This window comes from Mus pahari, chromosome 15 (genome assembly GCF_900095145.1).
Source record: "Mus pahari chromosome 15, PAHARI_EIJ_v1.1, whole genome shotgun sequence".
Taxonomy (NCBI): Eukaryota; Metazoa; Chordata; class Mammalia; order Rodentia; family Muridae; genus Mus; species Mus pahari.
Genome location: NC_034604.1, coordinates 6,296,384 through 6,315,110, shown reverse-complemented (window position 1 = coordinate 6,315,110; position 18,727 = coordinate 6,296,384). Strand labels below are relative to the sequence as shown.

Below are 18,727 nucleotides of genomic sequence, written 5' to 3'. Positions count from 1 at the left end.
TTTTTTTTTTTTTTAATTAAGTAAAGACTGTTGGTATTAACACTGGGTAATAGAAATAAATGGATTTATAATCTGTATTTTTTTTTGTTGTTTTTACAGAACTTCAAACTTAAAACTAGACAAGATAATGAAAGAATTGGATGAAGAGGTACTTTTTAATCTTTTTAATTAACCAAGTACACATAATTTTTCTTTGTATCACTTTCCTTCACTTTGGTACATTTCTAGAGGAAATTTCATTTGAAATCATAAAATATAATGGGAAATGAAGATAAAAATTTTACCTTAGACTCCAGCTTCAAGTTTACAGTACTTTAGTTCCCTTTGTATAACTTTATTCTAAAACCATGTAGAAACTTTAGTACATGATTTTCAACTTTGTGGTTCCTGATAGTTGAAAAACAAAAAAGCAGCAAGAGATCTATAATGGAAGCTGCAACTGTGTCAGAAAGGCAGACTGGGAAGAAAAAGAAATATGTCAGATGATTGATATAGACCTAATACCACATGATTAATAGGGCTTAGGATTGAGGTGGGAAGTATTCATGTGTTCTATGATTTCCTTCCAGCTTGGCTTAATTAGCAGAGAAACAGTATTTCCTGATAGGTGTTTGTGCACAAATATATAATACATTTTTAGCCTTAGTTAACTTTCTAGTGTATGTGATGACTCCCTTAGACAGAAATAGAAAATCTCTGTAGTCTTCTTCTAATGTAAATATCCCTTGTCTTTTTAGATTTAATCTTTGATAAATTTTATGTTGTCCAGTTTCTTCCCTGGGATAATTATATCTGTTAGTAATGTTTTTCTCTTTAATTTGTGACTTTAGGATATAAATGTAGTCATCTAAAGACTGTGACAACTTTTTTCTATTAGCTTCAGTATGAATGTAGTCTTAAGTTATTAGCACTTTATATTTCATTCTGATTGTTTAAGGAATCAATCCTAAATTAAGATACACTATATGTTTAAGTTACTCCTCATTCTGAATTCAAGATCAAGAGAAAAGTCTTAATTATTAAATTAATATAGTCCTACTTAAAGAGAGGCAAAGTGAAAGTACTGTTTCCTCTTCTATCACTAAGTACAGCTAACATTCCTATACATTAAATGTAAAACAAATGCGAGAAGATCCTTAAAAGTGTGAAGAAAGCAGGGGGTACTTGATTTCTAAGACACACCCAGGTTTCTGAGTTAATAAGAGTGCTTGAGTAGCCTGAATTCTCATGACCTCTTAACTAGAGATGTTGGCACATACTTATCATCCTCAGGCCTGGGAAATGGAGGCTGGAAGAACAAAAGTTCAAGCTCATCTTCAAGTATGTAGCAAGTTTAGGGCTGGCCTGGAACACATCAAACCCTGTCTTAGAACATAAAATAAATAGTAGGAATATGGGCCCCTCATTTCATTGCCTCAAAATATCAAGATCAGACTTTATAGGACACAACTACATCATTAACATCTGTTCAATCGTGGCAGAATGCACATTCTTTTCAAGTGCTTAAGGACCACATACCAAGACCAAGATAGGTCTTGTCCTGTGCTGTAAAGTATACTTAAAGGAATCAGAATGATAGTGTGTCCTGACCAAAATATAATCAGACCACAGTGAGTAACAGATAGATAGAAGGAAAAGTGAACATGTGAAAGTCAAATGAGAAAAAGAGGCACTCTCAAAGGGATAAAAATTCATTAGAATGGTGATTATATTTTCAAGCTTTTATGTTTCAAAAAATGTAAAGCTTTTCATCATTAAAAATACATAATCAAATATAAGAAAAATGAAGAAAAAATACAAAATCAAAATTTGTGAGATGCATTTAACACAGTGACTAAAGGAAAGATTATATAGCATACATGTTCCTATTAGAAGAAGAAAAGTTGATAATGACGAGTCTTAACAAAAACAGTGAAAAGGGTATATAGAGGTCACTGCAATTGGAAATGTCATGGAAGATAGTGGGCGGAACAAAAGAACTTGTTTGAAAAGATCCACAGAATTGGCAGATCTCTGGCAAGATTGACAAAGGAAAAAAGATAGAATCAGTCAGGAATAAAAAGGTAGTTGTGAGGGAATGATTTAACAACTCTAAACATGTCATTTAAGTGAATTAAATGAATTGCTTAAAATATCCAACATGCCACAACTCAGTGTGTATCATTTCATTAGCTATATATAACTCTAAGGAAAGTAAATCCATGACTTTAAAACTCTTTCCCACCTGCACAAAAAAGTGAATCTAAATGACCGTATTCTGCAAATAATTTACAACACGTCAAAATATGAACATTTCCTAATTCATTTTGTTAGAATAATAACCTTACATGAACTCGAGAAAACTAGAGAACATGATCACTTACAACTACAAAATCTTTAGCAAAGTACTAACATGGATCTCAGATAACCTATCTAACTGTAGTTTATTTCAGAGATGCAGGATTCATTTAATATTTTAAAATAAGTCACCTAATTCATTATATTAAGTCTAAAGAAGAGAAACCAAATGATCCTATCAGTTGATACAGAAAAGGCATTAGATAAAATGCAGTATCCATTCACAGAAAAATTTCCAGAAAACCAAAGTTGATAAATAGCATATACAAAACGTATATTTTACTTCATATCTTATTATCAAAGAGTAAGTACTTCCCCTGAGGTCTGTTACTAACAAAAAGCACATCATCTCTCATCTCATCATTATTCAGCTAGTACTAGAACTTGTAGTCAGGACATATAACCAAAAATGGATCAGAGAGAAAGAGGTAAACCTGTCTATGTGTTTTATGCAAGAGAGACAATGATGTGTTTAGATAAATCACAACTATAGTGATCAAAACTGCATGATATTGACTTAAGACTGTAGATTAGGAAAATAGAATGAAGAACAGAAATAAAGCCTACATGGGACTGGCGAGATGACCCTGAGGTTAAGAATATTAGCTGCTCTTTCAGAGGTCCTGAGTTCAATTCCCAGCAACCACCTGGTGGCTCGTAACCATCTATAATGAGATCTTGTGCTCTCTTCTGGCCCATAGACATACATGCAAGCAGAATGCTGTATACATCATAAATACATCTTTTTTAAAAAAAAAAAAAGAAAAGAAAAAGAAAGAAAGAAACCCACACAGTTATGGTCGACCTGTGACAAAATTGCAAAAGCATTTTGGTGGAAGAGAGGTAATTCTTCAGCAAATAGTACTGGAGCAATTGTGGGCCAAGATCTGAACCTAAACGTGTCATACTTTGTGATTATTAACTTAATAGTAGATTTAAACAAATATAAAAGTATAAAGCTTTTAAGAGCTTTGAGTTGGTGACTCATGTTTATAAGGAATGCCGTAGTACTCAGTTTCAAGTTAGATTAAGAGTTAAAAGAGGTGACTCAGTAGGAAGAGGCCCTTGTATGTAGGCCTGATAACCCAAGTACCACCCTACATCCTATAAGTGGCAGGAGGAAATGGATTCCCAAGAGTTGTACTCAGACTACACATGCACACTGAATTTTAAAGTTAAAATGACAAAATCTTAGAGAAGGTGAACTACTATGGAGATCTATATCACCTCTACAAATCTTTCTGATAAGATACCATTTACTTATAGATAGGAAGATGTAGAAAAATCACACAGTAAAGGGGAATTTCCTAATGTCACATTTTAAATACAAAAACTAAGCAACAAAAATGTGGCAATACTAGTGATAGTGGTTCAGACACAGAGGGTAGATCTGTCTAATTCAAGGATGAGTCTTACTTTGTAAGACATGTTTTATCTGTTACTACAAAGCTGTCACTAGAGTTTACGATCCAGAGGATTATACGATCAGAGGTGAGGAGGACACACATGCATCAGCACCAGAAGTACCTGGGACCAGTGGGACTCGGCACCCAGGAACTCCACCCGACAGGTTCCTTCCTGTCTGGGCCAGTGCCCTGAGCAGACCTTGTGTGTGAGCTCTGCAGCCAATCCCACAAGACCCAGAAGAAGCTCCCATCTCAGGAGCTCTGACACATCCAGGACCACAGGATCCCAAGAGCTTGGTCATACCAGGATCTCAGGATCACAGGATCACAGAAACAACTGAACTCTGAGGAATTCTGGCACAACCAGAATCACAGGAAGGGCAGGCTCCAGTCACATATAGCGAGGGCAGGTAGCACTAAAGATAATCACATGGTGGGAGGCAAGTGTAAGAACATAAGCAATAGGAACCAAGGTTACTTGGCATCATCAAAGCCCAATTTTCCCACCATACCAAGTCCTGGATACACCATTACACCAGAAAAAGCAAGATTTGGATCTTAAATCACTTCTTATGATGGTTGATGATAGGGGACTTTAAAAAGGACATAAATAACTCCCTTAAAGAGGTACAGGAGAACACACATAAACAGAAGCCCTTAAAGAAGAAACACAAAAATCCCTTAATTACAGAAGAACACAGTCAAACAGGTGAAGGAAATGAACAAAACCATCCAAGACATAAAAATGAAAATAGAAACAATAAAGAAATCACAAAGGGAGACAACACTAGAGTTAGAAAACCTAGGAAAGATATCGGGAGTCATAGATGCAAGCATCACCAACAGAATACAAGAGATAGAAGAGAGACTCAGGTGCAGAAGATACCACAGAAAACATTGACACAGCAGTCAAAGAAAAGGCAAAAGGCAAAAAGCTCCTAACCTAAAACATCCAGGAAATCCAGGACACGATGAGAAGATCAAACCTAAGGATAATAGGTATAGAAGAGAGTGAAGATTCCCAATTTCAACAAAATTATAGAAGAAAACTTCCCTAACCTAATGAAAGAGATGCCCATGAACATACAAGAAGCCTGCAGAACTCAAAATAGATTGGACAAGAAAAGAAATTCTTCCTGTCACATAATAGTCAAAACACCAAATGCACAGAACAAAGAAAGAATATTAAAAGCATTAAGGGAAAAAGATCAAGTAATATATAAAGGCAGACCTATCAGAGTTAGACCAAACTTCTCAACAGAGACTATGAAAGCTAGAAAATCCTGAGCAGATGTCATACAGACCCTAAGAGATAACACAAATGCCAGCCCAGGTTACTATACCCAGCAAAACTCTGAATCACCATAGACAGAGAAACCAAGATATTCCATGACAAAACTAAATTTACACAATATCTTTCCATAAATCCAACCCTACAAAGGATAATAGATGGAAAACACCAATACGAGGGAAACTACACCCTAGAAAAAGCAAGACTCTTTCAACACAAACATAATTCTACCTCTCACAACAAAAATAACAGGAAGTAACAATCACTTTTCCTTAATCTCTCTTAACATCAAAGGACTCAATCCCCCCAAAAAAAGGCATAGACTCACATACTGGATACGTAAACAGGGCCCAGCATTTTGCTGCATCCCGGAAATGCACCTCAGTGACAAAGACAGACACTATTTCAGAGTAAAAGGTTGGAAAACAATTTTCTAAGCAAAAGGCCCCAAAAAACAAGCTGGAGTAGGCATTCTAATATCGAATAAAATCAACTTTCAACCAAAAGTTATCAAAAAAAGATAAGCAAGGAAACTTCATACTGGTCAAAGGAAAAATTTACCAAGATGAACTCTCAATTCTGAACATCTGTGCTCCAAATGCAAGGGCAGCCACATTCATAAAAGAAACATTTTACTAAGGCTCAAAGCACATATTGCACCCCACACAATAATAGTGGGAGACTTTAACACCCCAGTCTCAGCAATGGACAGATTATGCAGACAGAAAATAGAGACCCAGTGAAACTAACAGAAGTTATGAAACAAATGGATCCAACAGATACTTATAGAACATTTCATCCTAAAGCAAAGAATACTTTTTCTCAGCACCTCACGGTACCTTCTCCAAAACTGACCATATAAGTGGTCACAAAACATGCATCTTATTAGATCACCACGGACTAAGGCTGGTCTTAAATACCAACAAAAACAATGGAAAGCACACATACTATGTGGAAGCTGAACAATGCTCTACTCAATGATAAACTTGGTCAAGGAATAAATAAATAAATTAAAGGCTTTTTAGAATTTAATGAAAATGAAGACACATCATGCCCAGATTTATGAGAAATAGTGAGAGTAGTGATAAGAGGAAAACTCATAGCTCTAAGTGCCTCCAAAAAGAAACTGGAGAGAGCTTACACTAGCAGCTTGACAGCACACCTGAAAGCTCTAGAACAAAAAGAAGTAAATACACCCATGAGGAGTACACGGCAGGAAATAATCAAACTCAGGGCTGAAATCAACCAAGTAGAAACAAAAAGAACTGTACAAAGAATCAATAAAATCAAGAGCTGGTTCTTGGAGAAAATCAGGAAGATAGATAAACCCTTAGCCAGACTAACTAGAGGGTGTAGAAACAGTATCCAAATTAGTAAAATCAGAAATGAAAAGGGAGATATAACAACAAAATATATCTTAAAATAATTATTCTCTTTGTTGAGTATTAACAGTTGAAAATATTAAAATCATGTTCTACAAACATGAAGATTTTGTTGATAATTTTTCTCACTGTGCTTGAAATTAGCATTTTGTTAATGCTTAACTTCAAAGAATTTTTGCTATTTTGAAAATTTTAAAATATACTTACTGATAAAATAATTTCTCTCAAGGAAACCCTGATAATCTTTTTTTTAAGTAAACTGATTGTTAGACAGTGTACACAGATATATAATGCTTTTTAAATACTCTCTCACTATGTCAGGTGGTATCATATAAGGACTTTTGAATATATTTCTTAATGATTCATTTTTAATATTTTATGCTTTTTGGCTATGTTTAACTCCAAAGAATATTTCGTATGTTTTGAAACAATTTAGTATTCAGTATTAGATATAGGATTCTCAGTTATGAATAGTATTAAATACTCATTTATGATAGTTTTAGGATATGAAAGGATATGAATAAAAAAGTTGACTAATTTTTTATATATCATTTGATTCTCTAAATACTCAATATTATTGTTTGTTGTATACAATGTATTTAATTAATAGAAAGTAAAGTGTACTACCTGGGTCTGAGGACATGGTTGAGCATGACTGTAACCATATCAAGGGAAAGTATTGCAGAGACAAGTAGGCCCTAAAACCCACTGCCAACCAGTCTTGTCAGTTGGTGTGCCACAGGTTCAGTGAGAGACCATATCTCAAGTGATATAGAAGAGAAACAATAGAGGAAGGCACTTGACAGTGGCTGCCAGTCTCCACCCACCCCACCCCCATACACACACACATGTACTGTGTACACATAAGCACAACTGAAAAGAACAGAATATACTACCTGATTTTAAGCAAAAAATGGATCTTAAGATTTCATCTGAAATATTTTAAAAGAGCAAAGTACTCCCTGAACTGTGTGTCAATTGTAACTGTTGTAATTATAATTTTAGGGGAATCAAAGACGAAATCTAGAGTCTGCAGTGTCTCAAATTGAGAAAGAAAAGATGTTGCTACAACATAGAATTAATGAGTACCAAAGAAAAGTGGAACAGGAAAATGAGAAGAGAAGAAATATAGAAAATGAAGGTAAATTGTTCTTTTGAAAATGTTGGACTATCTCAGTAGACACTACCACTGAGCTATAACTGTAGCCCCCAGATTTTTGTTTAATATTGAACTGTCTTTATCATGAGGTTGTCTTAACTACAATAATATATACAGATGAATTAAATAACCCAAATCTTCAGTTACATTTATAACTAAAGCCTGTAAGTGTTATTTATCTAAGATCATGATTGGTACAATTATGTTCATACCTGAATCATGTGAGAATCATTGAAGACCATAAATATCAGGGCTGAGGAGATGATTCTGTAGTGAAGAAAGAGCACTGGCTGTTTTTTAAGAGGACCCAGGTTCAATTCTCAGCACCCATAAAGTGACAACCAACCACTTGTAATTCCAGTTTCAGGGCATCCAGCACCCTCTTCTGGCCTCTGCACACACTCTGCACACACCAAAAACTTAAAAACAGGACATTCATACCCAAACTCCAGAGATTTCTATTTAAATTATGGTGTAGAAAACAGTAAGTCTGGGCTGGTGAGATGGCTCAGTAGGTAAGAGCACCCGACTGCTCTTCAGAAGGTCCAGAGTTCAAATCCCAGCAACCACATGGTGGCTCACAACCATCCTTAACAAGATCTGACGCCCTCTTCTGGAGTGTCTGAAGACAGCTACAGTGTACTTAAATATAATAAATAAATAAATCTGAAAGAAAGAAAGAAAGAAAAAGAAAGAAAGAAAGAAAGAAGAAAGCAGTAAGTCTATAAGACATTTCTAAAAGGCAGCTCATTTGATTACAGTTAAGCTAGAGTTGCCACATTCCCACCCCTGAGTAGTAGCTCAGGCTAGCCTGGAATTCACAAAGACCCATCTGCTTCTATCTTCCAAGTGCTAGGATTAAAGGCATGTGCCACCATCTTTGGCTAGAATTTTATATTTTCATGCCAGTATTGTAATTATATTACATTTAAAAGTTTTTTTTTTAATGTCATTTGATAAGAATCATTTTAATTCTAGTTTATTTTATATATGTATTTATATGTATGCAATCTTATGTATATACAAGGCTCTTCATAAAGTATAAACAATGTATTCAGTGATATAATATATATTGGAATATCTGTCATAAAAATACACAGCTTAACAAAAGAAAAAGCATATTACTAAATATGCATATATTTCTATAGATACACATGTGAAAACATATATATGATATGTTTGGTTTCATTTTAGGATATTGATTCATAGATTCACCTAAGAAGGAAGAACAGTAGTTGTAGGAGAAAAATCAGTTAAGGGAGAAAAAACTAGAGAAGAATACTCGTTATTCTACCATTTACTATCTTTTGATTTTTGTACCACTTTAAAAATACTGAATTATTCAAGTAATTTTAATGTTTAATATTAAAGAACTAGCCTTATAACTACGTTTGGTGGTACATTCCTATATCCCAGCACTCCGGAGTTAAGGCAGGAGAATAATTTGAGCTCTTGCATTGAATTAGAGCCTGCAGCGAATATCAAATCACCCCTGGGAGGTTGGGGTGGGGCGCTCGGCAAAAGTAGCTTTGTACTATTACACCATTAGATTGGTCCCATGAAGGCAATAAAAGAATTTGGAATACTAGTATTGGAAACAAAGCTATTTTACTTTATACTGTAAAACCACGCTCTACTTTTTGATAGATTTAGGATATAAGAACTTGTAAGATAGAATTTGTTTTGGGAGTGGGAATGGACCTAATTTCACTGATCGTTGGGTCTAAGAATAAATTTTATTATTAAAAAGATGTATTTTTTTCTAACAAAATCTGTAATTTCTGCATAATCTTTGACTCCCTAGTTTCTACATTAAAGGACCAGTTGGAAGACTTACGGAAAGCAAGTCAGAGCTCACAGCTTGCTAATGAGAAGCTGACACAGTTACAGAAGCAGGTCAGTTCTTCATCAGGATTCTTTTAAAATTATAGTTAATTAAAAGAAACATGATCATGTTTGGTCAAACTTCTTTCTTTTTTTTTTTTTAATAGTTAGAAGAAGCGAATGACTTACTTAGGACAGAATCAGACACAGCTGTAAGATTAAGGAAGAGTCACACAGAGATGAGCAAGTCAATTAGTCAGCTAGAGTCCCTGAACAGAGAATTACAGGAAAGAAACAGAATTTTAGAGAATTCCAAGTCACAAGCAGACAAGGATTACTACCAACTGCAAGCTGTATTGGAAGCTGAGCGAAGAGACAGAGGGCATGATTCTGAGATGATTGGAGACCTTCAAGGTAATACTTTTTCTTATGTGAAGTATATGTCACAAAATTTACCATTGTAAGTTTTTGTTTTATTGTATATGTTATTATTGTGAGGTGTGTGGTGTGTTGCCATTGTAGCACATATGGGTGGTCAAAAAAAAACTTGGTAGAACTAACTCTTTCTCTCTATCTTCACCTGGTTTCTAGGTATTGAGCTCAGGTTGGTAGGCTTGCATGGTTAGCCCTTTACCGTCAGAGCCATCCTGCCAACCCCATTTTAAACATTTTTAAGTGTGTATTTCAGTGACATTAAATACATTCAACATTACTGTGCATCTTTCCACAAATCTCCCAACCATTTTAGTCACTCCAAACTAAATGGTACCTGTTATATAATAACTCTGATTCCTTCCTTCTTGCAGTGGTCTCTAACCATCATCCTACTTTCTGTGCCCCTTACCAAAAAGACCAGGGTAATAGGAAAGGTTGGGATTAGTTATTTTTAGCATTCTTTGTTTAACTAAAAAGCAGATTAAACATAAGTGACAGTGAATAAAAGGAACAGTTTAAAAAGGTTGCTACCATTTGGTTTGTTTTCCAAAGATAACTGCCTTCACTTCCCAGATATTTTCCTGGGTTTTGTTGCTGTTCAGTACCAGCACCCACACTATCTATACAAAAGACACATGAAAATTGCTAGGCCTTTCAAGAAAAGCCTGGGCTGGAGGACAAGAGGGGAGTATGTTTTAACCTTAGTCATGGAAGGGAACAGATTTTGGGTCTCATGAGACTTGATGATTAGCTATAATTCTGTGGACAGGGGTCAGGTCAGTTTTTGTGACTATGGAAACAGAAATGAGGAGTTCCCATTGGCTCATAGCTGAAGAGAGTTGTGCAGTCTTATCTTTCAGGCACCAGGCTTAAAATAGGTCAAGATATATATAGCCAAGAAAGGAGGCTCTTTGAAATTACTGGGAAAGCCTCACACTAGTTTAAGTCTAGTTTTTCTTACTGCTTTTATACAGCAAATTAGCCATGTGAAAATCTTATTGGTCAAGTATTAATTCCATAAATCCTTCCAGTTCTTAAAATTGTTAATGTTTGTTATCTTTTGCTTATGACTAAGCTTTGGACTGCTTGGTTCCAAATTTTCCACCACCATCACGTGTTATAGTATATGTTTAAGTTTAATCTCAATTGGGGTTTCTACCATTCCTTAGATCATTCAGTTTCCAGATAAAATATGCAAACCTTTTATATTAAAGCATAAGAGTTGTGCAGATAACTATCCTCTATGCTGTAATGTCTATTTACCCTGCTAATAACCCTGAGATATGACTTGCCATGTTTCTTCTGGGCTGCTTTTATTCCGATTTGCCAGCCCTCAGTTGTTTACCTGTTGGTGTCCTCTCTCTCCACCTTCTCTCTTCCCTCTGTGGTACTTCCTCAGCCCCCAATTCCTGGGAACCTAGATTCTGCCTACCTCTTTGTTGCCCAGCTACAGATTGTGGGCATCTTTATTCAACCAATAGTTTTAAGGAGCTAGGTTACATGGCATTCACTTGGTGAAGATTTCTTCATCCCTGGTGACAACTAGACCTTGGAGGCCAGTATTTAGCATTAGAAGACATAGCAAAACAAAACAAAACAAACAAACCCAAACCAACCCCCAATAATCGTGTTTATTAATTGTTTTTTCTTTTAACAGAATCTTTTAAGTATTGGTGAAAGCTAAGAAAACTTTATAGTATGATTTATTAGATTTGTCCCTTTTTCATTGATTGTTTTGTTTTGTTTTTTAACTTAAAGTCCCATTTTGAGTTTTTTGTTTTGTTTGAAACCTTCTCAGTATGTATCCCTGGCTGTCCCAAGAACTCAGAAATCCGCTGCCTTTTAAAGATTGAGGGTACCCCATTCTGAAATTGCTGTTTGTGCCCAAATATATAGTTTAGTAAGCTATCCCAAACTCATAGCAGTTTAAATTGGGATTTAAATCTAAAAGCTTGACCTGTCTAGTGACTCCATGTGTCTCATTTAGAGCTTGAACAAGACAACCTGTTAGATGTGATGGTTAGAGGTAAGGAAGCATGTGACATCTGGCTGTTTTTATTGGTAGCTTTTGGTAGGTGCCCAGTCATTTTCCCTGGGTATTTGCAAAATGGTACCCATCTAATTTTTTATTTCTAGCATTTATTCAGTAGGTTGTACAACTGTCTTCCCTATTTAGTTCTAAATTTTTTTCACTAACTTCTAAACATCTTTCACCCATTAAATTGTCTTTCTCTGTTCCTCTACCATCTAGCCATGGGAAGCCACCAAATTTTCTTTTATCTCTTTGAACTCAGGAAGCCTCTGCTTCCCTGAATGCTGGGATGCCATCTGTATTCTTTTGAATGTATACTTAAGTGTGAAATTGCTGGGCCATGTAGTAATTCTGGGCTTAACTTTTCTGGAACTGCTAAACTTTTTTTTTACAGTTGCTGAACTATTGCATTTTCCTCACCAAGAAATTAGGATTCTGTTTTCTCCATGGTGTTAAAATTAGGTAACTGCCTGAATAGGAATGCGCTCACATACTACTGTGGTTATAATTTATTTCCTAGAGTTAATGATGTTGAATGTCTGATACCACCAGTTGTTTCAAGACCATTAAAGAGGCCGTTTCTCCGTGTGTGTGTTTGTGTGCACGCACACATGTACACAAGAGAGAGTCTGTGTACATACTCTCTTGTGGAGGCCAGAGGCCTCAGGCTCTATCCTTTTCTCTTTAAATGTTTTTTTGACATTTTTGTTAAGTATTGATTGTCCATGGCTAAGATGTAGTTGAGTTCTTAACCTAGCATTCATCATTAACGGCCTAGAGATGCCTGAGATTGGGAAAAAAAAAATTTTGAGTGAATAAAAAATAAAGGAAAAAAATTGCCTCTAATAAATGAAAAATTTGCCACCTGTGAAGGTGGCATAGTGGGTAAATTGCAAGTGTGAGAACCTGAGTTCAAATCTTTAGGGTCCATGTAAAAACAACATGGGGAAAGTATGTTTCTGTAACCTTAGTACTGGGGTGAGAGAGACACGCAGATCTCCAGGGGCTCACTGGCCAGCCAATCTGGCTGAAATAAAGTAGATGAACTTCAATGTCAGTAAGAGACCTGTCTTTTAAAAAACAAGGTAGAGAAGCAATTCAGGAAGACACCTGGTGTCAGCTTACACCCTCTACCCTCACCTGCACACAGATGTGTACCTGATTGACATGCGTGCGCGCACACACACACACACACACACACACACGCACACATACACTTCCAGTGTATGACCTCATTTCTGCTTTTTCAAGTCTCTTTTGTTGATACATATTTTTGCCATAGGTCAGGACCACATTTTGACCATAGTAGTTTTGGGGCTGAAATTGAGGGATTTCATTTGTTCAGTACTATTGTTCTTCCATTATATTATTTTAGCTGTTCTTTGATTACCTTTTTTATTTCTGCAGAACAAACTTTTGGAATTTTAAGAGTGCTACAATGTCTTTACTCACTATTTTAGAGTTATCCCAATCTATGAACACAGGCTATTTCCAATTATTTATCTTTTTTTTTTTTTTTTTTTTTTGAGGTTTTGTTGTGTTTTGTGCTTCATTTGGTTTTGAGACAAGGTCTGACTGATTATGGTAAAGTAGCCTTAAACTGCTGAGCCCAAACACTCTTGCTTCAACTCAGGTGAAATTATAGTCATCCTCCTTTGAGACAATCGTGTTTTCAGTGAATGATCCCTGTTCTTCCTTGGCTGTCTTTCTAGGCCAGTGATTCTCAACCTGTAGTTCATGGCCTCCTTTGGAGTTGAATCACTATTTTACCAGGGTTGCCTAAAACCATTGGAAACCATAGATATTTACATTAAGATTCATAATAGCAAAATTAGAGTTACAAAGTAGCAACAATGATAATTTTATGGTTGCCAGTTACCATAGGAGGAACTGTATTTAAGGATCACAGCATTAAGAAGGTTGAGGTAGCGACAGGTGGATCCTGAGTTTGAGGGCAGCCTGATCTGCAGAGTGAGTTTCAGGACAGCCAGGACTAGCTACACAGAGAAACCCTGTCTGGTAGAGTGGAGGGGAGGAGAAGGTTAAGGAGAACCACTGGGCTAGTGAGTTAACAGTTTGTTGTTCTTGCAAAAGGACCTAGGTTAAGTTACCAGCACCCTTCTGGCAGTTTACAGTAATCTGTAATTCCAATCCCAGTAGACCCATTGCCCTCTCTGGCCTTCATCAGCACTGCACACAAGTGGGGCATAACCTACATACAGGCAAAACATTCATATACATAAAATAAAAATTCAAAACTGAACATTAACAAACACCTACTAGTCCCATCAAATCCCTCCATCATCCACCTCTTCACTCACAGATAATCACAGTTCTGATTCATAATACCACAAATTAGTTTTGTTTTAACGTTTTTTTCTCATGTCATAGCACGAATTACATCTTTACAAGAAGAGGTGAAGCATCTCAAACATAATCTTGAAAGAGTGGAAGGAGAAAGAAAAGAGGCTCAAGACATGCTTAATCATTCAGAAAAGGTAAATGACTTACTGTCCTAATGTAGAATATTATGGTTATCAAAGGTAGTTTTATAGCATTCATTTGTAATGTTTGTTTTTTATTGTGTGATTGTTTTCCTGGTATATGGGAATATATGCATAATGTGTTTGGCATCTTGTTACCATATTATTTTTGTTTGTACTATGGATTTTTAATAGGCAATTATATTACTTTGGTAATATTGGAAATAATCTTTTAATAAGAAAATTATTCTTAGTTCATTTGTACATAGGTAAGAGGAAGGTATTAACCCTTGAATGTTAAATCATACAAAGAGAAAAAGGACTGGACCCTAACACACCATGCATGCTTATTCTATGTTGCTAGTAAAAAGTAAAATATAAGAGACCAAAGTAATTGGCTTTTGTATCCTCTCCCTCTGTCCTTCCCTCCCTCCCTCCATCCCTCCCTCATGCATCATGGCACATTTTTGGAGTCAGGACAACTTAGTGGCAGGAGGAGAATTTCTCTTCTTTTATCATATGGATTCCAGGGCTGTAACTAGGGTCATTAGGCTTAGTGGCAAGTGTCTATATATACCCAGTGGGGTCTTCCTTCTGGGCTCTGCATTTCTTTAGGATTTTTGTCAAAAATTCACTGCTAAAGAATTTAAAGGAACTGTTAAATAACTACCTTCCTTGCTGAAGAAAGTATCAATTACTTTACAGATCTAGGTCTCAATTTCAGTGTCTCCCTTAGGAAAATGATTTTAGCCCAAGCTGGCTTTGAACTTGTTATCCTCCTGCCTCTGCTTCTTCAGCATATCCTACCAGCGTCCAGCACTACAACCAGTAGGAAAATGATTTTAAAAACAACTGCTTTGGCATGTTCTGTCACAAAGTAATTTTTGTTAGCCAAGCTGATGTAAATGTGAAAAAATGATGAAAGGAAGAAGACTAAACTTTCAAAGGACTGGAATCCATTCTTATTGTTCTCACATAAACATTCCACTACCTAGTCCCAAGATGCTTCATCTTTTAAAGGAAAGCAAATGTGAATTTAGATAAAAATATGGATTCTTACATTTTAAGAGTTTTTTTTGTTTTTTTGTTTTTTTAGTCAAAAAATGGAATAAGATTGGAAAAGATTGTTCCATTAGTTTGTTACTATAGTTTAAACTATTCTGAATATACCCAGGAACACAGGGAACATCAGCTATTGTGTATGCTTCAGGAAAGGGTAATTAGAAAAGTATTCATCTCCAGTAGAATATTGAGGAATGTAAGGTTTAATTGTGTGCCTCTTGGACAGTTTATTATATTCCATGGCTCTCATTCCAATTTTCTTAGGAAAAGAATAATTTGGAGATAGATTTGAATTACAAGCTCAAGTCTATACAACAGAGGTTAGAACAAGAAGTAAATGAACATAAAGTAACCAAAGCACGCCTAACTGACAAGCACCAATCTATCGAAGAGGCAAAGTCTGTTGCCATGTGTGGTAAGTGTCACTTAATGTGCATATTTTTATTAGTTTTAAATAATACTTAGAGAAATTTGATTTTGATCTTTTGTGGTAGAGAGTATAAATAAACATTGTTAACTGAGAAGAGAATACCTTTTATTATATCTTCTCTTTTAGCACAAATTTACCTTTTATAGTTTCTTTTCTTTACCTACTCTGTCTTTACTGTAAAAGTTAGTGAACTCACACTAAGCATGGTGGCCCCCACCTGTAATCTAAACTCTAGAAAAGCTAAGATGGCAGTTTCAAGGATAGGGCTTGGGTCTAAAACAAAACAAAGATAGTGAACTCTATTCTCCCAGTTTTTAATCTATCCGTAGATTTTTCTTCCCTATCCATTCTGGACCTCATTGTTACTTAATTCCTTTTTTTGCCTCATTTTTTTATATTTACTTTGCTTTATGTCTTCCAGTCACAATTGCACTGTAGACAAACCAATTGGCTCGTTTTAATATTATTTTGAATGTCCTTAAAGATCAGTGTTAATCCACTATAGTATCTCCAACAGTTCTAGTGTGTGTTCTTAAAAGACTACTCTTGTTACCTGGAGAATGCTTCATAAAAAGGAACAGTGGAAGTCGGCTGATCTGGTGGTAACAGAATCCAGAGAAGCACAGAATGTGAGAGGACGGAAAGTGAGGAAGGAGGAAAGCAAGGAAGGCTCTGGTGTTCAGTCAGAACAAATGAATCAGTGGTCATATCTTACAGAGGATGATAGAAGTGATTTGGGGTAGAGAAAAGTAACTCTTTCAATATGTTGTTTGGGGGCTAGAGATGTGGTTCAATGGCAGAACACGTGCTTAGCCTGCTTGAGGTTCTGAGTTCAAATCTCAACACATTCTCCAAAACAGCAACTTTTGTAATTTTATTACATAGCTATCTAGATGGATCTATTACTCAATTGGTGTGTAAGTCTGAAACTCAAGGATAGGTATCTAGAATCAAAACATAACTGAAATTAATTTCTGTTAGATTGGAGAGAATGGAGTTAGGTAATGATTGTTAGTACAGCTGAATTTATAAGGTTAGGGAAAAAGTGAACTTCCACTTTGTCATCTCAAGAGCAGACCCCAAGAATAGCAAAAAGGCTTACTTAACTATGTAACTCTACTGGTATGACTATGGAAACGCTAAAAATTTTAACTTACAATATTCTAGAATCAGGCACCCTGGTAAAGGCTACAATCTTCTCATAATAATTGAAAGAACAGTTCTGCATAGAATCCTGTTATTGAGTTGCTCAGAATTCCTATTCTAAGCCTCTTTGAAAATCTTCCAGACCAATGCAAGATAGAGATTAATTACTACAGTCAAATTTTTCTATTCTTCACCTTCATTTCATTTCTTAATTATTCTTTCCAACTATACCCTTAATCTTCTAGTCTAAATGGTACTGAATTTTTCATCTTTTTTGGGCAAGGGCTAGATTGAGACATTTTAAAAATTATTTTTATATCTTATCACTGTTTCTGTAGAGATTCTTACACAAATTACTCAAATGCCCTTAGAGTTTTTGTAATTAATATCTATTACAGTTGTAGAATAAATCAGATTTTAAAGATCATTTTTCAGGCCATTTAAAGTAAAAAATATTGAGGTGCTCTTTAAATGTATATTTGTAACTTTTTTCTGTTGCAGAAATGGAGAAAAAGCTGAAGGAAGAGAGAGAAGCTCGAGAGAAGGCTGAAAATAGAATTGTTGAGACTGAGAAACAATGTTCTATGCTAGATGTTGACCTGAAACAGTCTCAGCAGAAGCTAGAACATTTGACTGAAAATAAAGAAAGGATGGAGGATGAAGTAAGACACTGCTAATTTTTTCCATCTTTTAAGAGAAACTATTCTAGGTTGTAACTGGAGAACTCTTGTGTATATTTGAAACACAGAAGATTTGAATGAAGTATGTGTTCACTGCTTATACTATTATCCCAGCACTTAAACAATTTTCATTTCAAATAGCTATTAAACATTCTCTCCCTAGGACCTGTTTCATTGTGTATTATAGCAGTGCATGTAACTGTATCAAAATGTCTTAGTTCCTCCTAGAAGAAACTGTTGGCTTAAAAAAACAAAAAACAAAAGCCAAACGAGTATCTGTGTTATTTAGAAAAGCATTAAAAAAATTAACTACTGTTTGGAGTGGCTTACATTAATAGAAAACATGTGTTTATAATACTATTGATAAAAAGATAAAAAACGTTTGTTGGTGGTTACTATCTGAGTTTTAGAACTTATTTGTAAGTAGTTTTCAAGACTTGTCTTGGCGGATAGTCAGTATAGATTGTTTACTTGGTAAGAAAGTAGGTAAGTCATACATAAGAGGAAGTGAGATAAAAAAAGAAAAGATAAAGCTATCACATGGAGCTAACACTTCGGTCATAAACTAACTGGTGTTCTTTTTAAAATGTACAGAAATGTATAGGTGAAAACAGTCTTAGGAAAATTAATGTATTTGTATATAGAATTGACTAAAAAGAGATTAGAAATAAACTAGCAAGCAGGATAACTATTTATTGAAACTTTGGAAGATGGAACTGGAGATGACTCAGATATTAAGGACATCCACTGCTCTTCAGAAGAACCCAGGACCCACAATGGCAGCTCACAGTTATCTATAACTCCAGTTTCCAGGGATCCGGCACCCTCTTCAGGCACCAGGAATGTACATAATACACAGATATAACCTGTAGGCTAAACACCATACACATAAAGCAAAATAACTTTTTTCTTTAATTTAAAAAAAATTTTTTAAAGTCCTCTTCTCAGCTGGTCAGTGGTGGTACATGCCTTTAATCCCAGCACTTGGGAGGCAGAGGCAGGTGGATTTCTGAGTTCGAGGCCAGCCTGGTCTACAGAGTGAGTTCCAGGATAGCCAGGG

At 35.5% G+C, this 18,727-nt stretch overlaps 1 protein-coding gene across 2 annotated transcripts in view; it reads left to right on the top strand.

The window, feature by feature from the left end:
- The window catches only part of Rock1 (Rho associated coiled-coil containing protein kinase 1), a 97,270-nt gene that overhangs the window by 48,312 nt on the left and 30,231 nt on the right, over positions 1-18,727 (top strand). For both annotated transcript variants that reach the window (XM_021215123.1, XM_029546727.1), the window contains exons 13-19: positions 100-148; positions 7,422-7,557; positions 9,380-9,471; positions 9,567-9,813; positions 14,258-14,364; positions 15,676-15,826; positions 17,489-17,649. In XM_021215123.1, coding sequence (XP_021070782.1) covers positions 100-148; positions 7,422-7,557; positions 9,380-9,471; positions 9,567-9,813; positions 14,258-14,364; positions 15,676-15,826; positions 17,489-17,649 — 943 coding nt within the window. The remainder of the gene's footprint in view (positions 1-99; positions 149-7,421; positions 7,558-9,379; positions 9,472-9,566; positions 9,814-14,257; positions 14,365-15,675; positions 15,827-17,488; positions 17,650-18,727) is intronic.